This window comes from Manacus candei, unplaced genomic scaffold, assembly GCF_025592945.1.
Source record: "Manacus candei isolate 608988 ecotype Guabito, Panama unplaced genomic scaffold, ASM2559294v1 h1tg000076l, whole genome shotgun sequence".
NCBI lineage: Eukaryota > Metazoa > Chordata > Aves > Passeriformes > Pipridae > Manacus > Manacus candei.
This window is the reverse complement of record NW_026138124.1, coordinates 8,339,865-8,364,185: the sequence shown is the minus strand read 5'-3', so window position 1 is coordinate 8,364,185 and position 24,321 is coordinate 8,339,865. Positions and strand designations below refer to the sequence as shown.

Genomic DNA, 24,321 nt, shown 5'->3' with positions numbered 1-24,321 from the left:
AACACAAAGGCATGGAGACAATCAACCATGTTTTGCTGGTCAGCCCCTTTCTACATTTATTCTAAATTGTTTTAATAATAAATTGTTACACTGTCTCAGCTTGTCTTGCCTATTTAGCTGTGCTTGTTTTACCTGTGGATTGTCTCTTGCCATGTTTAGCATGGAGTGTAATGAAGCCTTGAGTGGAACCTACAGAGGCTGCTACCAAGTGTTTAGAGATACACCTTTGATATTGAAATTGGTATGGAATTAAACACACTGCTTTAAACATCCTTTGTGGTTTCCCTGTCCACCAGAGACATTAAATTCTGATTATTTCCAGTTTAAATTCTGATTTTTTTCAAGCATTTCTTTCAAATCCTTTGGCAAGTTTCTCTGGTTGTACCCTACAAACTCTGTGAAACTAAAACTACATTTGTCCTGAATGATGCTAACCAAAGAAACAAGAATTACTAGTCCTCTAGATGGTGCTACTATTTCAAATAAAGCAGCTGGATGTTTGAAGATTTTGTTCAAATATATTGCTGTAGTAACCCATGAGAAAAAAACAGGGTGAGAAACCCTGACCCCAGTAAGAGAAGTGATGGCACACAACCCAAAACTTCATCTCACAGTTGTAGCAGCAAAGGGTAAATACAGTGATTGCTTCTCTTTAGGAGTAATGACTGTTTCAGTATCTGAAAATGCAGAAAAATTACAGGCTGTATTGATGAAAATTGTGTTTCAAAGGTCGGCTCCATTTTCCATGTCTCTCATTTCCAGTTTTCCCAACCATTTCCAAGGGGCCCCTCCAGTGTGTCATATTCCAACTGCAGTGACTCAGGTGAGTGTTCCCAAGCACGGTGGGTGTGTCACAGCCCAGCACCACGGGCTTGCCCTGGCACAGGCTGGGTGTGCTCTGGCCTGGTTTCACAGCAGCACTTCAGCACAACTGTTCTTCAGGTGCAGCCACAGGAACGACTGAAACCCACAGTCAAACACCCTGCTGACTTCAGGATACTTGTATGTGCACACTGACATGGGCAGTAAAGGCTGTGAACTCTTAAGTGCTTTAGTGATGCAAGGAAAGAAAGCAAAACAATTTACCTTACGCTCTCCTCTCTTTCCAGAGCTCCCATCTGTAGTTTTAGAACATCTGCCTATTTTCTCTCTCAGTTTTCCTGATTCTCTTTGTAAATCCAGCCAGATGGATTTGCAGCACCAGATTTCTTTCCCCCTGTGGTTGCTGTCAAAGTCAAGAACAAAAACTTTCTGATTTCAAGATTATTATTGTTGTACATTATTATACATCTGACCTTTGAAACATATATTCTGTATCACCACTATCTCTTACTTTGTGCAAAGTTCATCTGTTATCTAAATAAATGTCAAATTTGGGATCTTGTTAAGCCTTCAGCCTCAGTAACAATAACTGTGAATTTCTGGAGTTTACTCAGACAGTGTAAGAGAAACATTTATTTCATCGGTTTTGACTATTCAACCTTTAAAATTTCACAGAGTGTATTTGTTCTTGTGTTATGAGAAAAGAATAACATCTCTAAATCATTTATTATTTTGTATTCTTTTCCTGTCCCATTTATTTATCTGCTTTCCAAGAAACTTTTCTCACAGGAACATATCTATGGGGATTTTCACTGCTCTTTTATGAGTCCATCTCCAGTGTCATAATAGTTTGGTTGGTTGGGTTTTGAGGCAGCAAAGCCACAAAATCAGGGTGTATGGAAGCTCATAAAAATACTTCTTAAAAGAAAGAGACTCTAAAAGCAGACAGAAGGTTATGCTAAAAATAACCATGAAGACATGAGCTTAAACAACAAGTATTTTATTTAGCATACTTAGTGAATCCTTGCACACAGTAACTTCCTAAGTCCTCTGGCCTTTTTCCAGCAGGGCCAACACAGACAACTAGAATTAAACTTCTTCCTAAAAATAAAGCAAGATTAGACTGACTTTGGAAGCGACTCCTTCAACACCTCAGAATCTTCTGGCTCATAATAAGGTTCCAAAACAGGTTTTAATTTGACTTCCTCTGGTAGCTTGTGAGTATCTTCTCTCCTGCTTCCATCTCTTAAAAGCGGAACCAATGTTTTCCAGTGTTTCCCTGAAACTACAAAGGAAAGGAATGGTTAAATTTTCCCCCTCCACAGAATCAGAAAATATACAAGTGGTTTAAATAGGAAGCTGATGAAAGAAGAAGAAAGAAGCAGGAAGAAAGGGCTTTGTGGTTTTCTTGCCCATACTGTTGCATGAGTTTTCCATATTTCAGCTGGCAAGTACAGCAGAGACTGATTGCAGTTGAATACTTCTGTGCTGGGGGCTGAGCTCCCAAACTGTAGGGCTTGGGGCCTCCAAAAGCCTCCTCCTGGCTATCTGGTTGCCATCATACACTGCTCCATCTCCTCAGGATTTACACCTTATCTGTCTTGTAAAATCTTCATTCAGAATGACAGATCTATGGGGGTTTTATTCCCAAGAGTCAAACTGCTGTGAGTGATGAGCCCACTTCATCCTTCGCGTTTTGTGCTGATGGGAAATGACATAAACTTAGTTACTGAACTATCAGTAAGTGCATAACACTGAGTGCCCTCTAACAATTAATTCATGCTGCTACTGTCCCCAGTGTGTAGCCCATACTAGGATTTAGGTCACTGAAGCCCTCACCTCTGCCAGGTTTAATAGAGAAACTGAGATTCCGTCTGAGGTCCCCGGAGTACCCGGGGTCTTCGTTGATTATGCCCAGGTTCGTATTCCATGTGGACCAGTTCACTTCATCAACCCTGGGGAGAGAACAACAAACCCAATATCTATTCTAAGCATCACCAGACAACTCCAGTATGAGCTTTTATCACAAACTGCCACCTCTCAAGCCTCAGATCCGACCTAAAAAATCAGATTAAACTGACTACTCTAGACAGTATTAGTGAGCCACTTTTCAGAGTGCTCCAGGGGGAAAGCTCTGCTTCCTACCACCAGATGCCTTAATGTTTGTCTACAAAAGATTGTTCGTTTGACACACAAAGAGGTTACCTAAAGCACCATCTGTAATCATCTTGGCCATCAGGTGTGATCCCCACCAAGACTTGCTTCCCGGACCGGAATGAGCCCTTCAAACAGTTCAAGTAGCTGTTTTCGATATCCAAGATTGTGATGGCTCTCTGCCAGGTAAGAGAAAGCAGAGCACTGAGAGGCTGCTGGTCAAAGTCATACAAATCCTGAATACTGCCTTTATTTTATAAACCTTCAGTATTTATCATTGTCATCATCTTAGAGCAGTCACTGTAACCACCTCTGAAATACCACCCTCTGTTAATGTCATTAAAAATGCTCAATTACTGCCCTGTGATTAGAACTATGAAGTTCCCTTTCTTACCTCAAACAAAAACTGATGTGCCTTTGAGAGTCTGGTAAAGATTGCTTTTCCCCTTGCATAATCCCTGGCTCCATAGTCTGATCAGGATTTTCCATCATCAAAAGCCCAAATAATTTTGTCTAATTACAAAAGTACTTCTTTTCTTAAATTCTGAACATCTGTGGAACACTGGGAACATCTGCTCAGGCAAAACATCAAATATACAGGGAAAAGGAACTAATATACTTTTTTCAGGAGCTGTTCAGGGGAATCAGAAAGAAGCAGTGACCTGTTATTTAGAAAGATGTCCGTTCCTAAAGATTCTCTCTGAAATTTCTGATGATTCCCCACACCCTCTTTCTTGGATAGCAGCCTCCCAGAACCAACACACCTGGAGTTTCCAGATGCTCTTGCTCTCCTGTGCAATCTTGTTCACGGTTTCCCCCATCAGCGCAATGAGCATGTTGAGCAGGAGGATGTACGTGAGGATGACATAGAGAACCAGGAGGATGACAAACACAGACTTGAACCTGTAGTTCTCTGTGAACTCCAGGTCCCCCATCCCAATAGTGAACTTGAAAAGCTCCAGGCAGGTGTAGTACAGGCTGTTGTAGGACGTGCGGACTCGTCTCACGTGGCAGCAGCGGGAAGAGTCAGAGGTATTTGTCTCTTGCCCCTCATTGTCATCCTCAATTAAAGTCACCACAGCTGTTGCAAAAGAAGAATCACATAGGCAGGGTGAAAATACAATTTGGGATCATAATTCCTTTGCAAGCAATGAAACGAGTACAAAGGTAAAGCATGTTATCCTCATGGTACATTGACTCCAGGGAAATTGCCCTATAAATATTCCCTATGACTGACACCTCTCAGAAGGTGTTGCCTCAGCTTTCTCTACACAGAACAGGACGACTGAATGTTTTTCCATCAGCTTTGGAAAGCAGTTTGAGACCCAGGGATGAAAAGCTGTATGAACCTACTACAGATAATTGTTATTCTGAAGAGATGTTTTTTGTAAGTAGGCTAATTTTTTAGTTTTTAGTTGGAAACAAAAAGTCTAAGCAACTTGAAAAATAACATTTTCCAAGACTCTCTAAAGTAACAAAAAGTAACTCCAATTAGAAAATTACCTGTAGAAAATCCCAAGAGGAACACTAGATAGACAAACATGAAGCGACACAGATCTCTAAGGATCATCTGCAACATGAAAACAGAGTATTTTTATATTGCTAAAACTTGAATATAAACTGCACCAAAAATGGGTACCTGCTTCAGCTCAAGAAGGCATTTGCATGAACTGGCTGTTCATGCATTAAACTGTTGTTTATCCTGCTGAGATGATAAACTTTAATACAGAAAACATTTTTCTCTGTTATTCATGCAGCAGTTTACACACATATGCAACACATATGCCTGTCAAATAGTTTCCTCTTTGCGAGTATAAACCACATTAAGACAGTTGAAGCTTTCTTCCCCTCTTGGACTGGCTGTCTACACCATACAGAGAGGTTTATTAGCCAGCTAGTTAATTAGCCAGCCTCTTAGCTAATTGCTCTGTTCGGTAACATTTGAACTATACCTAAAGAAATTTCCAGCTGGTGGAAAGCTGGGCCATTTCACACCAGAGCAGTCCACACTGTTCTCAGTCTCCTTTCATCCACGCTTGTCCAATCATAGTTATTTTGAAGCATGGCCGGCAATAAAAATCATCATCATCATATCAAGACTGCTTTAAAATGTATGGATGAGGAGCAGGGGGTTTTTCTACATCACATAAATTTTATCACTTCACTCAGAAGACAACAGCAAAGTTTAGCAGAGTGTTATGAGCTTTCCCAGTGGCATCATGGAGGCAGATATGGCAAGGTGTCTTCTGGAATGCTGTTGGTAGCAGTGTCCCACTCTGGGCACACCTGCTCCCTGCACTGACCTTGGCAATCATGACAGAGTAAATGCCCATCTGCTGGAAGCCACGGGTGTAGTAGAGCATGTTGGCCCAGCCCAGTGCCAAGGAGAACACCATGGAAGCCACGTAGAGTTCCTGGCCACAGAAGTACAGCACCACAGAGCTCAGGAGGAGTAAGGAGTGAACAAAGCTGAAAGACAAGCATGGTCTGAATGCAAAGGGCTGAGCTGGTCACAGGTGGTGGGAACAGAGGAGCCCCATGGGGTGTACAGCAGAATGAGGGGTTCCCCTTGTTTAGTGCACTCCAGTTGGGAAGAGAAAGGACCCAAACGTTCAGAGGCAAAGCTCCTTTTAGCAGTGGGAGGATTTCTGCACATCCAGTGTATAAGTCCAGCTTGGAGATCTATTCCTAACTCTGCTGCATGACACAGTCACTGAACATCTGCACACTTAATTTGCCTTACCTCCAAAGGAGGTCACTGCCCCAGACCCATCTGTTCAGTGATATCCACTGGCTACTCTGTAGTAAAGACCCAGGAAATTATAGCAAAGCATCTACCTATTACAGGTGGCTTCAGCCAGAACTACAGATCTCCCACACTCATCTGTTTCTGGCTGAGATGCAACCAAAGATATTGGAGCTTACAAAAGAACCTCACTGTAGCCATCAATGATCAGCGTCTTGAGCGACGGGCGCCTCTGCACGAAATATTGTATCTGGAAAGAAAAGGGAACCAAGACCAGGTTTGCATCAAGGAGGAATTAACTATCACCTGTGAATGCATCAACTGAGCCCTGAGCCCTGTACCAGGGAGCCGGTACCTATTAAAATCACAAGAACAGCTGGAAAACAGCACTGGCACAATATCTCAGGAGGACTCTTCCAGCAACACTTGAATTCTCTCACATCTGGTGTCTCTTTTGAAGACAACAACCCATTCAGTCACTGTTTGAGGACCTGGGATTCACTGCACCCTTTCCATTGGCTGCCAAGGGGAAGCTGGGGGACTTTAGGCTAAGCCAGGAAACCTTTAGTGGGGGGCTGGCTGTTTGCAATACCCCACCCTTAAGCTTTGGCAAGGCTAATTGCCAAGATGCTCGTTGCCTTCTAAGGAGAACCTTTTTTTATAAATAGATAAAATTGTATCTTAGCTCATTAGTAACCTGAGAACTTCTAATCAGGCCTAGGAAAAAGATTTGTCGCTCTTGACTAAAACATGGATCATTTTAGCAGCCAATGCTAATGAATAGGAAAAGTTTGTTTGACTCTCCCCTACATCTACCCAAACAGCAAAAGGGAAATTTTCAAATATCTTACCCCTCTGAAAAAAAAATAGAGGCCTCCCAGAACACTCAGGATCTCTCCAGTCACTCGAAAATACTCCCCAGTGGTGTAACCAAAGGTGAAGGGAGGCTGTACAAGACAGGAAGATGTTCAGCAGAACTGGAGACAGGAAAGACCTGGCCTTGCCAGCAGCCTAAAGCAACTACATTGTGGGGGGCAACAGGTTAAGTTTCTGAATGTGCTGCAGCAAGACTGGGAATCAAGCAGGGTCAAAATCTCCCTCCTCCCTTCAGGAAAGAGGACATTTCTGATGTTAGGAGCACACATTCAAATGGGAGGCAGATCTGAGATGTCATGCACTGGCTGGCTCCCCTGACACATGCCACAGTGACATACCTTCTGGTCCTTCTGTACAGGTCTGTAGTAAGCAGCTGCAGTGAGGATGCTGATGTGCAAGGTATAGACAAAGAAGTTGAAGTAAAACAAGTGTTTGACAAACCGGTCCCACTTGTCTTGCAGGAGCCTGTTAAGGGGCTCCACCAGCAGCATCTCGTGCCGGTTCTGAGCAGAAGGAGAAAGGGGAGAGTCTTGCTGGGACCAGTATGTATCAGACTTTGAAAGAAAAACAAATTATATTCGTCTTCAGCAAATGTTCTCTCTCATTCCCTTAAACTCAGGAGGGGCGATTGCTCTTTTATGGAAAGGAGGCAAAAGGTGCACTGTGGGGAACATGAAGCTCTTCCCCAGCAGTCCCCCAGCCTGGAAATAAAATGCAGAGGAGGTGCAATACTCACTGGTGTCTCACTGCTGTAGGCAAGAATCTCCAGCACTGAATTTTTCTCACATGTGTCTATACAGGACAGGTCATAAAGAGAGGAGTGGACAGGTCCATATGCCCATTCAGTGAACTTCCTGGACAGGTGTCTGCACTCAGGATCTTTGATCTCTCGTCTGAGGATGTAAGCGAAAATCTAATTGCAAAAGAACAATACAACCAACATGTCAGTGCTAATGGACTTCTTGTCCCTCAGCATCTCCACATGAAAGGATGGGTAATTTCTCCCTAGTTTAACTGAGCTGAGGCCAAACCACTGGAGCACTGCATTCTCAAGGAAACACGGTTCACTTTCTTACTGGATGCTGGGAGATGAGAAATATAAATACCTCTTACAGCTTGGCATTATCTGCTTCAAAACTGCAAGAGAAAAGCAGAAGTGTGTGTTACACCTCTCTGAGCACACAGTCACTTTGAATGTGGACTTCTAGAAAATGAGTTATAACAGCAGTCAAAAGTACAAGGGCTCCAGTGGTTTCCTCTTGGGCTGCCAGGGGTGTATGAATAACACCAGCTGGGCACATACACACACACACATTTAATGGCCTTTAAGGGCTCTGCAGGTTTGCATGTTAAACTGCAGCCTCAGTTTCTATTAACTAAAAGGCCCCAACAATAAAGTTACAAACCCCACCTTGCATAAATGTTTTACACGTGCTCTCTAAAACTTGATACAATAACAGGACAGTTAAACACCTTGTCTCACCCACCCCTATCTTCCCTGTTTTGGCTGCCAGGGTTAATGGAGTCAGCCCTTTCTTGTTGGTGAGCTCTTCCAGCTTCAGGATTGGATTAATTTTGGCACCAAGGATCAATATGTTATTGTACATCTTGGTTACAAACTTGGTGTTATCCTTAGTGTTATCTGCAATCTCCACCAGGGTGTGCAGGACCATGTTGCCCATGGAGTCCTCAGCAGCAATGTCAGCTGCCTGGTAGGGATTCTCCAGCAGGAATTTCACAATGCAGAGCTGGTTGGTGCAGGCAGCCAGGGACAAGGGCAGCTCCCCTACAGGAAGCAAAGGAAAGGAGTGGTCAGAAAATATGAAGTTCATGTTGTTTTCATCTTGCACTAAGAAAAGGTGGATTCCTCTGACACAGCACCAATTCTTGTGATAGCTGTTAGAATCAGATTTTCTTTGGTTTTAACTGCATGACAGAAACACAGCTGCTTAAAAAAAGCACTGAGAGGACAGGAGCAGAAGGTTACAACCTTTCAAAGGATACAGTGCTCAGAGAACACCAAGCTCACACTGAACGCCATCAACTACCAACTGTGTTTGTTTATAAGCTCAGTTTATAAGCTCAGGAGTAAATATTTGTCCTGATGGTGGAACAACCCATCTGGCATCTGAGCCTCCAGTCCCACATAAACAGGATTATTTAACAGCTTGCACTTGGGGTGATGCTAGGATAACTCAATCAATAAAGCCCATACTGAGCTCACTCCTACCAAAATAAAAGCCAGATTTCCCTTTGATTTTCCTGAAGAACTCCCCACAGGCTCGTGCATGAACATCTGCTCCATTCTGGACCAAGAGCTTCACCAGGTACATGTTTCTTCTCTCGATGGCAATGTGAAGAGCAGTCTGGCCTACAGAGACAGCCATCAGACAGAAATCTTCAGCACTTAGTACACACTGAGAGCTTTCAGCACTGCAATTCACTCAGCTCCACGTCAGATGGTGGAACTGAGAGCTTTGCAGACTAAAAAGCTCTAGAACTGAACAGAAAAAAACCCCCACAAACAGCAAATGGACATTCCTTGAACTTGCTATTAATCACTGTATATCAAAAATGGCAGAATATTGCACAGAACACACTCCCAGCACAAATGCACAGATTGTTAATCACACACTGGAACTTTGGGGTGCTGCATCCTCAGGCATAAGGGTTCTTGAAAAAGACTCTCAGTCTTAGCACCCTGAGGATTCCCAGTAGCAGCCATTTCTCTTACCCTTGTAGTAGTTGTCAGTATATTCTGCATTAACAAACTCTTTCAGAGTTCCAGTTTTCCTTGCAATATCCAGCAGCAAGGGAATGGTATCATTTTTCCCATCATGCAGATTCAGCATGGCCTTCAGTAAACAGGTTTTCCCAGTTTCGGGCTCTATAACACAAAAGATTGAAGATGTATTGAAGTTATTACAGACCCACCATCTGTACCCAGGCAAGGAGGAATTAATGAGGTGCTTTTCAAAAGACAAGGAAACTCATTTAGGCTTTTCACAAAAAATTTCAGCTCCTGTAACCTTACAATCAATGGGTTGCCCAATCAATAGGGCAGTAGTGGCTATTAAAGGACCTCCTGCAGACATATAACATAATTATCCTTTTTTTGTTTTCATCTCAGGAGCACTACTGGAGGAAGAAGAGGGCAACTGAAGGCATGTGCCACTAAAGGGTACCTTTGAACTCCTCATCTGTGAGATGCTTGAAGGTTCTATTAAGGTAGAGTAGCAGGTCACTCAGGTCCTTTGTGTTGCCTCGGGCTACAGCATCAAAGATCCTTCTGCGATCATAAAACTTGAAAGCTTTTTCTGAGCAGCCTGTGATGGAATCTGCAGACAGGAGCCTAACAAGGGTAAATTTCAGTTACTAAAAGTCAAACTCTAAAAGTTAGAGGTTTAACAGACTTTTTATAAAACTAACAGAATACTATTTTTCATCTGCTTGTGTGAAGTAGTAAGTACAGGTTAGAACAGACAGATCTGCAAAGACTAGAAGATCAACAAAGCCTGCAAGCAACTGTTCTGATAAAGTTGTGTATCACTTGCTGCAAAACTGACAACAAGACTCAGAAGAGGCACTCAAGTATGGCAGTGAAACTGCAGCCCTGGAGCCAGGCAATCCCTTGTTCTCTTCTGAGTGATGGCCATTCACTGAACAGTCAATTAAGGCCTACTGCTAATTTTGGGCAAAATATCCACGGATTCTCTGAATTTTCAGAGATGCCAAAACAGCCATTGTCCCTTTCAGTTGCAACACTCCTTATTTTGGCAGAGAAAATAGTGAAACTGAAAAAATCAGTCATGCTCATGTGGAGAGAACAAATGGTACTCTAAGAGCCATGGTCTGCAGTTGTCAAACTATTCCTTACAACCACATCTTGTGAAGGGGCAAACTTACTTGTGAAGTTTCCCCCTCTCCAAATTGACATTAAATTTGATGACAGAAGGTGCCATCAGGTGATCCATCTGGTAAAAGGAGTCCATGGGAGCCATGTCCTTGTCACTATCCCCCATCACAAACCGCCCACGCCTTGCAAAGATGTTGCTTTTGGGTGGCTGTGCCCTGGTGCTGGGTGGGCCCTGGGAGCTGTCAGATGTTTCCAGGACAGACTCCTCCCCTTCCGTGTGTTCATCTGCCACTTCAGATTCCTCCATGTCAAAACTGCCAAATTTCTTCATCTTCCCAAGAATTGAAGACATGATGAGCAGGCAGTCTGTGAGGAAGGACACAAACACCTCAAGTCAGCATTTTACAGGGCCACGAGTCCCCTTTTGCCTCAGACCACTCTCCATGAACAGCAGGGAGTGGATTGGTTGCTCTCATCCCAGAAATGAGGCAGATGGACACAGATTCACTGTGCACAGAGTTGGAACAGTTTAGTAGGTCATTACCTCCACGTTGTTCCTGTCCCCACTGCCCTTACCCATTCAAGAATGGACAAAGCAAGCCAGAGCATCCCAGAGCTTGCCAGCCATCCCACTGCAGAGCTGACTCCTACTTAAAACTAGGGCTTCATCCTCCTCCAGTCATTAGTAAAGCCCAAACAATCTCAAGCCTCAACAATCTCTACTTTTTTTCTCTACTTTCTAACTGGTTTGTGCCACAATTTATTCTCATGATCATATCAGGCATGTGAAAACAGCCTGTTTGTGCCATCACAGTATGTCTGGGATGCTGAGCACAGAGGGCTTCCTGCACACAGGAAAACTATCACTTAATGGCTTTGCCAGAATTATAGCAGTGCTTGATGAAAACTGGAGCTTGTGATTCTCAAGAGAGGAGTGTCACCTCAAACATGAGACACAGAAACAGAAAGGGAAAGGTTACCCCAGATAAGAGGTGCCTGTAAGACCACACATCTGATCCTGTCTGATTTACAACCACAAAGAACTTGACACAAGTTAACAAAGACAGAACCACAGAATGGGCTGGGTGGGAAGGGACCTTAAAGATCATCTCATTCCAACACCTCTGCCATGGGCAGGGACACCTTCCACTAGCCCAGGTTGCTCCAAGCCCTGTCCAACGTGGCCTTGAACACCTCCAGGGATGGGGTTCTCTGGGGAACCTGTGCCAGGGCCTCCCCACCCTCACAGATAAGATACTCCACTGAAAGTAGAGCAGGATGCCTTTTTTTTTTTTTGGTTTCTTATCAAACTGTTTTAATCAGACAAATGCTATCTTCATGACACTGAATTCAAAATGTTCTAGAACTCCAGCAGTGGAGACAGGAATACATCATACTCAAACTGCTCTACTGCTGGCTTAGAAACATTCTCTGAAATCCTAAATTGCTTGGAAATCCTACAGCTTTGAGCACAGGAATGTCACAAAATCTTTAAAAAGCCTTACATTATAAACCACATTACAGTGGTCAGTAGTCTGTGTAAATTCAGTGTGAAAACAACATCATAAACACGCTTCAAGGTCGTTTCTCTTTACAAGAATATTCTGAGGGTTGTCTGCAAACCCACATTGTACATTAAAGCTGGATTTTCAGTTCTATGGGAATACTTCATATTTACATTAAGGGGCACTTACCTTTTCCTGTGCAAGCAAGACAGGAAAGAAACTTTGGTCAGGCATTTGTATTTTCCATGTAAAGAAAACACCAATTCCAAACTTGCACATTTAGCGTTACTGGAAGCAAACCAGCATCAAATGGACAAAATACTAATAACTGCAATTTAACTCACTCACCTTTCAAGTTCTTTGTGTCTTTAGAATCACTCAGAAAGAATAACATAATAACTTATTAACTTAATTGTTCTATAAATAAGAAATCAAAATATTTCCATTTGGAATAGGATACTAAAATTACAGTAGAACAACTATTTCAGTAGAAAAGGAATAAAACCAGTTCTATAAAAAAATAGAAAAATATACAGTGGGAATACAGTCATGTATAATTTTAATTTTTTGTCTTATTTAAATTAATGTGGATTGAGCCAAAAACATCAGCGAGATGGCCATGGAAAACACAATTCCTTATTTCCCACGGAATAAATGTAATGTTAAAATGTGCAGAAAAGGCTCAATCCTGTCTCCCTGGCAATTGCTCAAACCTACTCTAGTCATTATATGTGCTTTCCTTTCTAAACCCTGTTGAAAATATATTTGATAAGGAAGACAAAGCTGCATTTCCTCATGAGTATGAATTTGCAAGGGAATAAGCTTCACAATTCTGTTGAAGGATTCTTTAAAAAAATATTATCTATTCTACTAAACACATAAACTACTTGAACTCTCTGAAACCCTTATACATTGAAATTTAACACAATAAATAAGGAAATATTTCCGATAGAATGCCCTGCCACATCACAACTTATAACAAATAATAAAGAGAGTTTAAAAAGAACTAACAGCAAATATACATGCAGAACTTACAAATACTGACAAAAATCCCGTCTTCCAAAAAATAGTCCAGTCTCAGTAAGCACCCACTGATCTACAGGAATCTGGTGCCAGATATTCCTCCTCCAGGGTGCCTGGACTGAAAAGCCCTCAGAGTTTGCTTCTCCACTTCATTTGTCTGCAAAAGTGTGGTATGTGCTGATTTTTAGAATCAAGGGAAGTTCACTAGAAGAACAGAGAACAGAGCAATAAGATAATTAAGAACAATTCTGGAACCAGAAGCATCAGTGGCTTCTATTCCCAGAGGTTTAGCAGAGCTCTTTACAAGAATTGCAGTGAGTTGCTGTTGTTTTTTCCTCCCCTTTAATTGCATTTAGTAATGGATATTCTTCTCCAGATTTCCTCCTCGTAAATACACTCAACTTTGCAAAAAACCACCCAAACCACCAGATGACAATTGTTTCTGTGGGTCACAGTTTCATTTCAATTTACAAAACTTTGTAAAATGTGCCACAGTCATCTTTCTGGACATCTTTCTTGAGTGGCTAATTTAGAGATAATTATTTTAAAGACAAGCTGATTCAGAACAGAGCTGAGCAAGAACCAATGACAGAAAGTCCTAAAGCCTTTCCATTGTTCCACATCCCTACTAGGTTTTATTTCAATTATATAGGTAACAGTCAGCTTCTAAATATTAATGTAATTAGGAAAAATATCTAATCCAGGATGGATCTAACATCCTTAAAAATAAAGAACTGTGTCAAATATTGTTAAATATATCATTTACATACAATCTTTCTGACAAAAACTAGTCTAGAGAAAGAGTTTTTCCAGAGGCTGGGCTGACAGGCTGGGAGCAACCCCCAAACCTCCTGAGGTTTTGAGTAGATTATGAAATTATTTAATGAAATTATCTGTGCTACGTTTTGCAAAAGGCAGCTGTCTTTCTAGTCTTGCCATCCATCTATCCATAGATGTATAAAAGAATTATACATTTTCCTATTTAATAGCAAACTAATTATGCTCCTTAGAACACCCTATGGCATTGTATCAAATGGAGTAACAAGCCTATTTATTAATGCATAAGTACAGATTACCAACCAGGCAGGTCCTCAGCTGCTGCTCCTGGAGCTTTGCTGAGCAATCCTCTCACTCAACATCACAATTAACTCTTTCCCCATTTCCAAAGCAGGGACTCAGTAGGAAAACTCCATGGAGCAGTGGAGGAACTCCCTTATTCAGTCTCTGGCTTCTTGCTGCTGCCTTTTGCTAAATGTTCCTTCTCCCTCTTCTCCCATTCAGGCATCAGCTCCTTTCAGTCTCACTGTGCTTCGATGGATGTACTTTGGGAGCTTTCTGCTGCTTCCTGATGCCTCCTTTAGCAGCTCCTTGGCTTGTGTTTCCTGGGAAGATGTTATCTCCTTCTCCATTGCTTTTTGCAATAGTTGTTGGACATATCATATTCCATCTCAGCAGGGATCTTGTTTTTAGGAGATGTGAATGCTTGTCAAAACAAGCCAGTAATAAGCAAAAAGGAATTTATTCCTTTTCCTTGGGCCTGCCTCCAACATGCTGCAAAGGCTTTGTGCAACTTCTGTGCTTGAGAGGGATTTTACCCACTAAGAGCCCTCTCCATCACTGCAAATGGAAAACCATCAACAGATGTGCCAGAGATCCTAAAGATGTATCCAGGGCTGGCCTGCAGCTCAGAGACAGCCTTGCCTTTGCCAATAGAACCTCAAACCAGGCCATGATTTACCAGCTCCTGGAAGCAAATGCCACTTGACCTCACGGGTAACAGGGCACTGGAACAGTATTATCAGCTCTTTCCAGTTATTCAATAAAAATGAAAGCAGATATTCTGATGCAAAAATAATTTATACTAATGTAAGAGAGAAAACAACATATAACAAGTTAAGGCTTTTCTTTAATCTAGTCTACACTTTCTCTGTAATTCCTTCATATGCCAACAGTTCCCTAAACACGACATGGAACAGATGCATGGAGAGAGGGTGGAGGGAGTTGGAAATTCAGCATCTCTGTAGTTAAGATCTCAGAACTCAGCACAGCTTTTTCACTATAAAAATGTCAGTCCTGATGTTGCTAATGAGCAAGATAGGAATCCATGTCCATATTTCAGTGGAAGCACTTGCTGCCTAGTAAAGGAACTGTATCTAGATAACATGAAACACCTTCCTTGCCTCCCCAGGTCATTTGAGCAAAAGAAGTGTACATGTATCTTGGTTTAGTCTGAAACTAGAAAATGTTTTCACATTAAAATAAAGAGTAAGGGAAGAAATAAAGTCTAAGAGCACAATACAGGGGACAAAACCATGGAAATTTTAAGGGAATGCACATGAGCAATACCCAACATTAAAAACAGATTAGTCTAGCTAATTGATTAATGCTTAATTTGACACAATACAGGAAGGGCAGAACCAGAAACACCTTCAGATCAAACATAGTAACATAGCTCCTCCAGTTTATCACAATTCTGACTGTTTCAGAGAGGCCCTGATCCAAAACTCAAACATAATTATGTATGTCAAATAAAGAAAAGAATTACTTCTCACCCTATAAATGCATTTTCCACTTGGCTATAACCCCTGCACTCCAGGCATCTCCAGTCATGGTACCAACCTAGTCATGCCTTTGACCTTAGTCCACTGCACCCAAACAGAGTAGAAAAAAATAGAATAGAAACAACCCTCCATGTTTTATTTTCACTACTTTGTCGATGTTCAAGCCAAGGTATCATTCCATCTTTTACAGAGACAACATGCAATCCATGAAGACTGGGATTTGTTCTGTGCAGGAGCCACCAAACCCCCCCAAACAAGGCTGACACCCTGGTCTGCTGCCTGTCTGTTTGTTGTGAGACAGCTTAAGGACAAGAAGTCTCTAATGAAAGCATCAGACCAAGTTACAGCTGCTCTTCTCTCCTAGTCCTTCCAAACGTATTCCTACCAAGAAAATGAGCCTTGTGTGAAGTATCATTTTATGCAGGAAGTTAATGGATCTCTCCCAGTCACTCAGACAAATGTAATGTGGTAATTACTGCTCATTTCACAAATGGGAATGACAGAGCACCAAAATGTGCAGACCCAGAAGTGGACATTAAATGCTGGGGTTTTTTCCCTCTGTAATGAGTGAGATTGCATGTGGAATAAAGTGAAAAGAAACACTGTAGAGTCAGGAAGAAAACAGAAGCTTCCATCTCAGGCCATTCCAAATAACCACTTTATTTCCCATGGAACATCACCATGGCAGCCCCCATAGCAGCATCAACATCTTTCCCGTAAACCACAGGGAATGGAAAAATCCTTTCCACTTCCTGCCTCAGCACCTCATTCCTGGCCAGGGCACTCCCACTGCCCAGGATCCTCCTCACGCCCACGTCCGTCAGGCGCTGCACAGGTAACATGGAGCAGAGGTTTTGGACAATCCCACGGCACAGAGCTCTGGTGACGTGGCCCAGGGACAGCTCAGAGGCAGCAATGTTGGTCACTGATCCCAACTGCTCAGGAATGTGCCTCTCTCCAAATATGGCTGGGTGGACTGAGAGTTTGCTGTGGTTTTGGGCCAAGGCTGCTTGGATTATCCTTGTATAGATGGCAGATTCCTGGACCTGAAGTCCTGCGGATGGGAAATACCAGGTTACTAATCTCTTACAATGGACACTTATCCATCTGTTCAGCAAAATACCGGATATCTTTTTTCATGTCCCAAGGGTGACTGTTTTTTCCAGGATTATGAACCATAGTTCTCCCACTCAATTGTATCCAGGATATGTGACACTAGAAACCTTCTCTGAAACTGCCTTTCCTGACAGTACATTCCTCATTACCTGTCCTGTGCTAAGTTACACGAAACAACATCAGGCACTAATGGCAGAGAGCAGCTTCAGTGGCTGGATTCCATGTGAATGCAAAGCTCACCTCAAGTACTCACTGAAAGAACAACTTCAGAGCTCACTTTTGTATTGCAAAACCCAAGAGATTATTAAAAAACCTGTGAAGACCAAGCTTAAAGCACTTAGAAGACATTACACGAGTTTGAGTCTTAAAATCCATTAGAGTTCTGCAAAAGGCAACTGATCCAACCAAGGGACTCCTCTGGACTGCAGTCACACAAAATTAGAGGCTGTTCTCCTCAAATCTGCCAGCTTTTCCTTGTGAAAATCAACTTGCACAAAATAATTCTCTTCTGTCCTTGAAACCAAAGAAGACCTAGAGGCAATGTGAATGTGGAGTCCAAGCATGACTGTCCCAGCATGTTCATAAGCAGGAAATTCCAGAGATCTAGGAAGCCTGGCCCAAGAGTTACATCCTTGTTCCCTGTATGGCCCGACAGAACAGCTCTAGGCTTGTTCCTTTGCCTCAGCTTCCTTTTACCTTGATGATCAACCTCAATTTTAAGCTTCAACTCTCCTTGACATGACTTACCCAGCTCCTCTGTCCACTGTGCCACCATGCCCACAAATGTTGCCAGCACGTTGCCTCCGTTGAGCGATGCTGCCACTGCCAAGTAGTCCCCGTTGAAGTAGGGAAAATAAGTAACAGCTGAGGAAGGATCTGGTGTCTCTGGAGGCTGGAAACCAGGGGGCATTGAGATGGTCAGCTGAGCAGAGGTACTGAAATTAAGAACTAGAACACAAAAGGAATTAAAAAAAGGGAAAAAAAAGTCAGTGTTTTACTAAGCCACCCTGAAGGAGGACAACGAGTAAACCAAATCAGATACTAAAATGATCATACCTGCATCAGTCCTCTCAGTCAGACAGGAATAAACAGAGCACTGGAGATCTCCCAGAGCAATTCCTACTTTTACTCCTTTGGGTATTCCATGCCATGCACGGGTTGTCCTGCCTGCAATGCTTCCAGAGTCTCCCACCTCTGGAAGCAAGTGAACAGGAAAGCCGGATTTTTTCAATCTGTAAACAGAACAACATTATTGGAGGGAAGCAGTATGGGAACTGTGGCATGACTACAAAGACCTCTTTGAAGTCACAGATGAACCTGTCCATATATTTGTGGCTGCTGGGTTTATGGAGGCTTTCACCTATTTAGAAAGCTCTGTCTTGGACAGGGGCAGCATTGCAGTCTAATGGGCTGGGTAAACTAGAATAGTCTAGAAGAATAAACAGTTTTCCTTTATATGCAATCTGAGTACCTGAGATCATACAGCACGTGTTCAGCCAGTTTAACCTCCTGATGTCACATGGACAAGCAGTTCCAGGGTAAAGGGACAATCAAAAAACAGCAAAAAATGCAGCTAAGTGTCAAAGAACTTAAGATGTCATGCAATTAGTGGTTCAAAACCAAATCACAAAGAGTTAAATCCAACAAACTCCTTATGCAATCAGCTGCAAGATAACACTACAGTGCTACAGCAACAGCTCCACATTAGTAAAAGTTCAGTTGGCAAAATGCAAGTTTCTGTCACTCTTTCATACCTTGATGAGAAGATCTTTCACCTTGGAGTCCTGGCCTAACCTAAGCCCTGAATATATAAGGCCTTAGCACTCAGTCCTGAAAGAGTAAATCATTAAAATAAATAAGTAAATAAATAAACTGATTCCCTATAAGATTTCCTGTAGCTTAACAACTACATTATCACAAGTAAATCTTAGTAGTTATGAAGGAGCTCAGTTGAAAGAACTGAGAGTGATAACTGCCTTTGCCACGACAGAGGGAACACTGTGGCTGCAACATGCACTTGTCCATTCCCATCCATCCCATCCCACCATGGAAAAGGAGAGAACAGTTTGCTATACAAGCACTCACTGATGAGTCTCTCAGCTCTGCTCTTGGTAGGTATTTCTAAAAATACTGTACCACATTTTACAAGATTTAAACAGATACACTTCACAAACCAGAGCAAACTCTCAATAGTCAGGAGTTCAGCAGTACAGATCACAACTGATTAGGAGTAACTTTTGACCCCTTTTTATCTGTAGCACATTGATACTCAGGGCCCAAAGAGGTGCAGTGCACAAGCCCCAGTGAATGACCGTAGCACTTACATGTCAGTATTCCAGCTTTTGCTTCTGGAATTAAAATATCCCCAGCTGGCAGCATTCTGGACAGACATGAGTGGCTTCTTCAGGTCACACAACATGGCAACCACGTAGTCCTGGATAGTGCCAGCTGCATCATAAGCCTTCAGAAAATCTGGACTTTTAAACAAAACATTTTAAAAACAAGACCAGTAAGGGTATTTTGCTATAAGGCAGTGGGAGCAAGACAACTTCCATTGCTACAGAGAACTTGACACGTGTGGTCTCATCTAAAAATTAAACTGCCACCTCAGTGATCAACCTGCATTTTGTTGTTTTGGTTTGTTTTTTTAAATGGAATTTGTTTTCCAAGCTGCAGCAATACTTATCTCCTGATGGAAGATGGAGAGACAGTAGCTTTAAGGAATTAATTGTCTTGGTTCAAAAGCACAGCATTGCAAAAGTCACCAGGAAAGTAGTAAGTGTTTGCATGAAAAAAGTGGCACTTGAGCTTGAGAAAAATAGGTAAACTCCCACAGCTGGGCAGAGATCCACAAATTATATGAATGGAAATGTATCAAATGGTGAAACAATGTAGCTCTAAAGTAGGAGCAGACCCCATTCCACATATTTGCTGGACACATAATGGAAGAAACCAAGATCTAGTAAGTTTTTTCCCCTTTATTGAACCTGAGCTCAAAGCAGAGGAAGACTCTGGCTCTTTGAGAAAGATGAAACTAAGAGCAAACCTTGCTGATGCCAAGTCATAGGTGAAAAATTATATCCTCTGCAAACATGCCACAACAAAGCAGAGCACTCATAACACCTCATGAGGATCTCAGCGTCCGAGGAAGGAAGGAACTGAAATTAATTTAGAGCCTTTTTGATTTAGCATCTGGCAGCAACCAGAACAAGCACTCTGTGACTGCTTTAGGCATGTTGGTATTTTCATAAACAGCACGAGGCAAAATGACAGTGTTCAAACTGCATTAGCAGAGCTCCTCTGACCGGTACAATGGACTACAATTATTCTGTGATACTTTAGAGCTTCTGTTACTCTATGGTCAGAAGCTCTTCTTTTTGTTAGAAATCTGTAGTAATTTTATTAGGTCAGAGACTCTTGTGTGCTCAGTTGCATATAGTTTATATTAAATACTACCATTTTAAATATTGTTTGACAACTTAATTAAGATTATGATTACAGAGAAACACAGCCCCTCAGCCTGCAGCAGCATTAACATGCTACAGGAATAGGAACTGCCACATAAATTCAAGATGAGAAACTGCCTGACACAGAAGCCCTTTTGAGAAGCAATGTACCTCTTCTTTAAATACCAGTAGACTGTGGCACATCCAAATCCTGTAGCCAAGCTCACATGTGACTGGGGCAGAGGAAGAGAAGAGAGGAAGGTGGGACTGCAGCGGCCGTCCTGCCAAGTCACCAGGTGACTGACGTGCTGTGGCTCAAAGGCAGGGCCTGTGCCACACTCTGTCCACTTGCAACCTGAAACACAAAGTATCCAAGAAATCCAGTGACTCCCTGCACTGCAGCCTGCCTGGCATCCCTCATTTCTGGACACGCTTGATAATTTGTTCAATATACTGGAAAAAGAGCAGAAACGGAGCCAGCAGAGATTGTAATCAAATTATTTGGTCATGGTTGTCAGCCCTAGATAATGTCATAATGCCAGTCATCCTTTGCTAAAAGAGAGGATGCTATCCAAGGCCTTCCTTTTCTCTAAGCACTCCTAGTGCCTAAAGGAGCAAGCCACTTGCACCTTGAGATGTTAAAGATACTTAAATAGCAGGTGAGCCACAAAAAAACCCCAACCACAGTTCTGCTATGGGAGGCAAGGAGCTGATATGGCAGCTCTCACATACAAACCTCAACTGGGATCTGCCACATCACAACCTGGAGAATGCTGTGGTAGCAACAAACTGCCCATGATGGAGACACCAAGTTTCATCACCTTTTAAGCCAGCATGAAACCTGGATCTATAAGTATTAAGCAGTAGACTGGAAAGTACTAAAGAGTAACCCTCCCCTGTGCTGTGCAGCGAAGCTTCACCAAAGTAGATCAAAGTTTAATTCAGTTTTACCAGTCCAGCACGTTCCTTTTGAACACAGAACTCTAGAGCTTTCACTGGAGAGGCTGGGCTCAAGCACTGGCACATGATGTTTGCCAGCACACTCCAGGGCTCAGCTCTGGCCTCTCCCTGGACAAAGGGCAGGGACAGGACAGGCCACTCACTGTCTCCAGCTGGCTCTGAAACTGAGGCAAACTCCTGGGTTTTGGCCAGGGAGCAGAGTTCCAAGCTGTGCTGTGCCACTTGTCCTACAGGTCAGAGAAGAGACCCAGCTGCCTGACTCACTTAAATACGGCTAAAAAAGTCATTCTTGGGCTGGATAAATCACACTCACACAGCAAACAGCAGCCAAGAAAGCTGGGAAGTGCCATGTGAAACATGCAAAGCAAAACACATGCTCTTGCTCGTTCCCTTAATTCCCTGTTCTATCAAGTCCGTTGGAACCGAATTTCCAACTGGTTTGCTTTTCTAGTCTTAAATGGATTCTAAGAAATATTAGTAACCATAAATCTAATCCCAAAGGATGCTACTAAAAATTTTATTTGTGTCCCAAAGGTCCTGGATTCACTTAGTCCACTCAAAACAAATGAGAGCAAACACCCTCTTTCACTTGATAGCAATGAAACTAAAGTGGCATGTGGCTTTAGGGCATAAAATATTTACCAATATGACATAAGAACCTGTGTCTATGAACCCAGGAGGCTTTGTTATGTAGCTCTTGGGACACGTGGAAAGCAAAACAGCTCCTTCAGTCCATCAGCCTTTGGATTTCTTTCTTCCTAATAATTTTCAAATTTAACATAAAATTACAGCCAGAAATGAATAGTAGAGTGTCTCTTCAAGCAATTAAGACCCTGACAATCTCTGACAGGCAGTGACTAGCACTTCTGGGAAATCTAATCTACGGTTTCCAATAAATCTTTGCTTAATCTGCATAACTCCTATTATAGTAAGACTTGTATAATTGTATTTATAGATAATTGTTCCGATTATATGCACATGATAAGGTAAAAAGAAGACATGGAACCACACTCTGGAAGCTTTAGGCTTCAGCAGGTTTATAAGGCAATAGCCAAGAAGATAATCCACCCCTATCTCAGAGGGCTGGCAATCCAAGGCCTGGATTTTTCCAGTATCCTCACTATCACAAGGATTATCTGGGTGTTTGCACAGTCGAGCCCCACGTGACCACCTCACTGCAGCTGATTTTGTTTCTGAGGTCTTGCCAAGCAGCTGAGCGTTCAGAATCATGACCATGGTCCTTTTTCAGCTCCTACTAACAGAAGCATAAGCAACAAAATGAATGCAACACGACAGTCTACAACTTGGTAGGAAAAAAAATGGCTTGAGATTTTGGGGGGAAACAACCAGAAAGTTGTGGAGATGCAGGACAGCATCCCCCCCAAAGTTACTCACAATTAACAAGCCACAAATATGTTATTCCTCCTTCATATAATTGTGCTGACTCTGCAGGGATCTCATTAGACTAAATCCTTTAACTAATCTGTGCAAACGATATCATTAACTATACAAGGAGCTGAAATTCCAGAAAAAAAAGCAAAATTCCCACAGAAGATGACCTGTTAATTCTGTTTTACAGAAGACCAAAGTGAATACACAGCAGTTTAATCACAGAATCATTTCAGTGCTAAAATTTAATTTTAACTCTGAAGAGGAATGTTAAAGAATTAATGTTACCTTTATCACTTTTCCAAAACACAACCCCATGCATTTGTCCTGAAATCCCAATGTGGGTGACTCGCTGGAGCTGCTGCTGAGGTAGAGCAGCAAGGCACTCATTCAGTGCTCTTATTATTCTTTGGACATCCTGCTCCATTCCCTGCAACCAGAAAGCATCATCCTGAGCATGCACCCATTAGGATTCACCCAGTGTGTTTATTAAACAAGGCTGCTCTAGTCAAAAGTGAAGAACAGAACTCATTTAGCTTAATAGCATATGTTAGAGTAACATTCACTACTAAACTGTAAAAAGGAAAAACATCCAAAAAACCCCACAAACCCACAAAACCTAAAAACAAATACTAGGAAGCTGAGAAGAAGATTTTCATGATTTTGGTATTTCACTTCTGAATATTTTATTCCTAAAACTACCCAGCAAACTGATCTGCTCATCAAACTGGCCAAACTGTGCCTCAAGAAGCTCTATGGCAGCTTTCACACTTTCAAAAAGATTCAGATTACTTTGTGACAGACCAGTATCAAGATTACAAACAAAATTAGTCAAACATTAGTCTACAAATAAATGTGAACTTTGTACACAGGTACTTTTGGCTGCACGAACATGGCTGTAGGGAGGAGGGCTGGCCTGTTTGGAATCTTTGCTTAGAAATTAGCCCTGGACTCACTACAGTACTAGGCCAGAGGAACGTTGATGCGCATTTTTTGATTCTGATTCATCCTTTTTTTAGACTGACCAACACAATGGATGAAAAGATCTTTTATAGGAGTACATGTTCCTGGTTATTTCCACGGGGAATTTCCAGTTACGATTCCATCTCACAATAAAGTACCTAATACCCTTCCAGTTGGCAAGTGGTTGCTGTTCCCTGACTGGGAGTGTCAAAGACAAGGTGGTGGTTCATGGGAGAATAGTTTCAGATAGTCTTGGGCAACTTTTCAAAACCTGGGTCTTTCTTAAATCAAGCAGCTCTACCTGACTTCCTTGAACAGGGAACGGGGAGTGTTTTAACTCTAGTTTCAAGTATCCATAAACATGCAGCAACCATCTGTCAATCTCGGCATAAAACAAGCCAAGAAAGCCACTGGAGTCTGCACAGTGTAGCAAAACCCAGGCACCACAAGGCAAGGCCGGTGTCCTGCAATTGCCATCAGTGCTCCCTGCCAGCCCTTACCTGCGGTCCAGCTTCCAGGCTATCGGTGTATGCCTGCGTCTCCCTGGAGCAGCTCTCTGCCAGCACCAGCCCTCGCTCTGTCCCTGCCACCAGGGCCACCTTCACCGACGTGGTGCCCAGGTCTATGCCCAGCACACAGGTGGGTTCAGGGCTGCCCGCCATGGCCGTGAGGGGACCGCTGTCGGCTTGCCCACCGCATCCAGGGGGACCGACACCCACCATGCCGAGCCTCACACGGCTTCTTGTGCCCCGGAGGGGTTAGCAGCCGCCAAGAGCTGAGGGCACAGGCAGTGTGGGCTCCCAAGGACGGGGCAGGAGCGCGACTTGGACTTTGCCCTCAGGCTGAGGGTGCCTCCCCCTCAGCGCTCCCCGGCCACTACCCCTTCACCCAGAGAGTGACAAAC

At 42.7% G+C, this 24,321-nt stretch overlaps 2 protein-coding genes across 5 annotated transcripts; both read right to left on the bottom strand.

Annotated features, from left to right (window-relative positions):
• Positions 1 to 573: 573 nt before the first annotated feature.
• TRPV1 (transient receptor potential cation channel subfamily V member 1) lies at positions 574 to 16,190 on the bottom strand. Of its 4 annotated transcripts, XM_051809645.1 has the most exons (18): positions 14,063 to 16,190; positions 12,995 to 13,186; positions 10,505 to 10,820; positions 9,784 to 9,950; positions 9,333 to 9,485; positions 8,829 to 8,969; positions 8,086 to 8,384; positions 7,335 to 7,511; positions 6,937 to 7,152; positions 6,574 to 6,669; positions 5,902 to 5,972; positions 5,280 to 5,445; positions 4,480 to 4,546; positions 3,741 to 4,057; positions 3,028 to 3,155; positions 2,662 to 2,777; positions 1,951 to 2,107; positions 574 to 1,225 (listed from the first exon to the last, which is right to left on the bottom strand). In XM_051809645.1, exons 3-18 carry the CDS (start codon positions 10,804 to 10,806, stop codon positions 910 to 912), a joined length of 2,889 nt encoding a protein of 962 aa, XP_051665605.1. In that variant the 5' UTR covers positions 10,807 to 10,820; positions 12,995 to 13,186; positions 14,063 to 16,190; the 3' UTR covers positions 574 to 909. The 4 variants fall into 4 exon arrangements, 3 of the variants coding, with proteins under 3 accessions (XP_051665605.1, XP_051665606.1, XP_051665607.1); XM_051809646.1 differs by lacking the exon at positions 574 to 1,225 and having other exon boundaries at positions 1,725 to 2,107; positions 14,063 to 16,188; XM_051809647.1 differs by lacking the exon at positions 574 to 1,225 and having other exon boundaries at positions 1,725 to 2,107; positions 6,937 to 7,101; positions 14,063 to 16,188.
• Positions 16,188 to 24,196, bottom strand: SHPK (sedoheptulokinase). Its single transcript, XM_051809693.1, has 7 exons — positions 23,918 to 24,196; positions 22,743 to 22,884; positions 20,277 to 20,460; positions 18,984 to 19,136; positions 17,716 to 17,891; positions 17,407 to 17,607; positions 16,188 to 16,597 (listed from the first exon to the last, which is right to left on the bottom strand). Exons 1-7 carry the CDS (start codon positions 24,137 to 24,139, stop codon positions 16,203 to 16,205), a joined length of 1,473 nt encoding a protein of 490 aa, XP_051665653.1. The 5' UTR covers positions 24,140 to 24,196; the 3' UTR covers positions 16,188 to 16,202.
• Between the last annotated feature and the right edge of the window lie 125 nt (positions 24,197 to 24,321).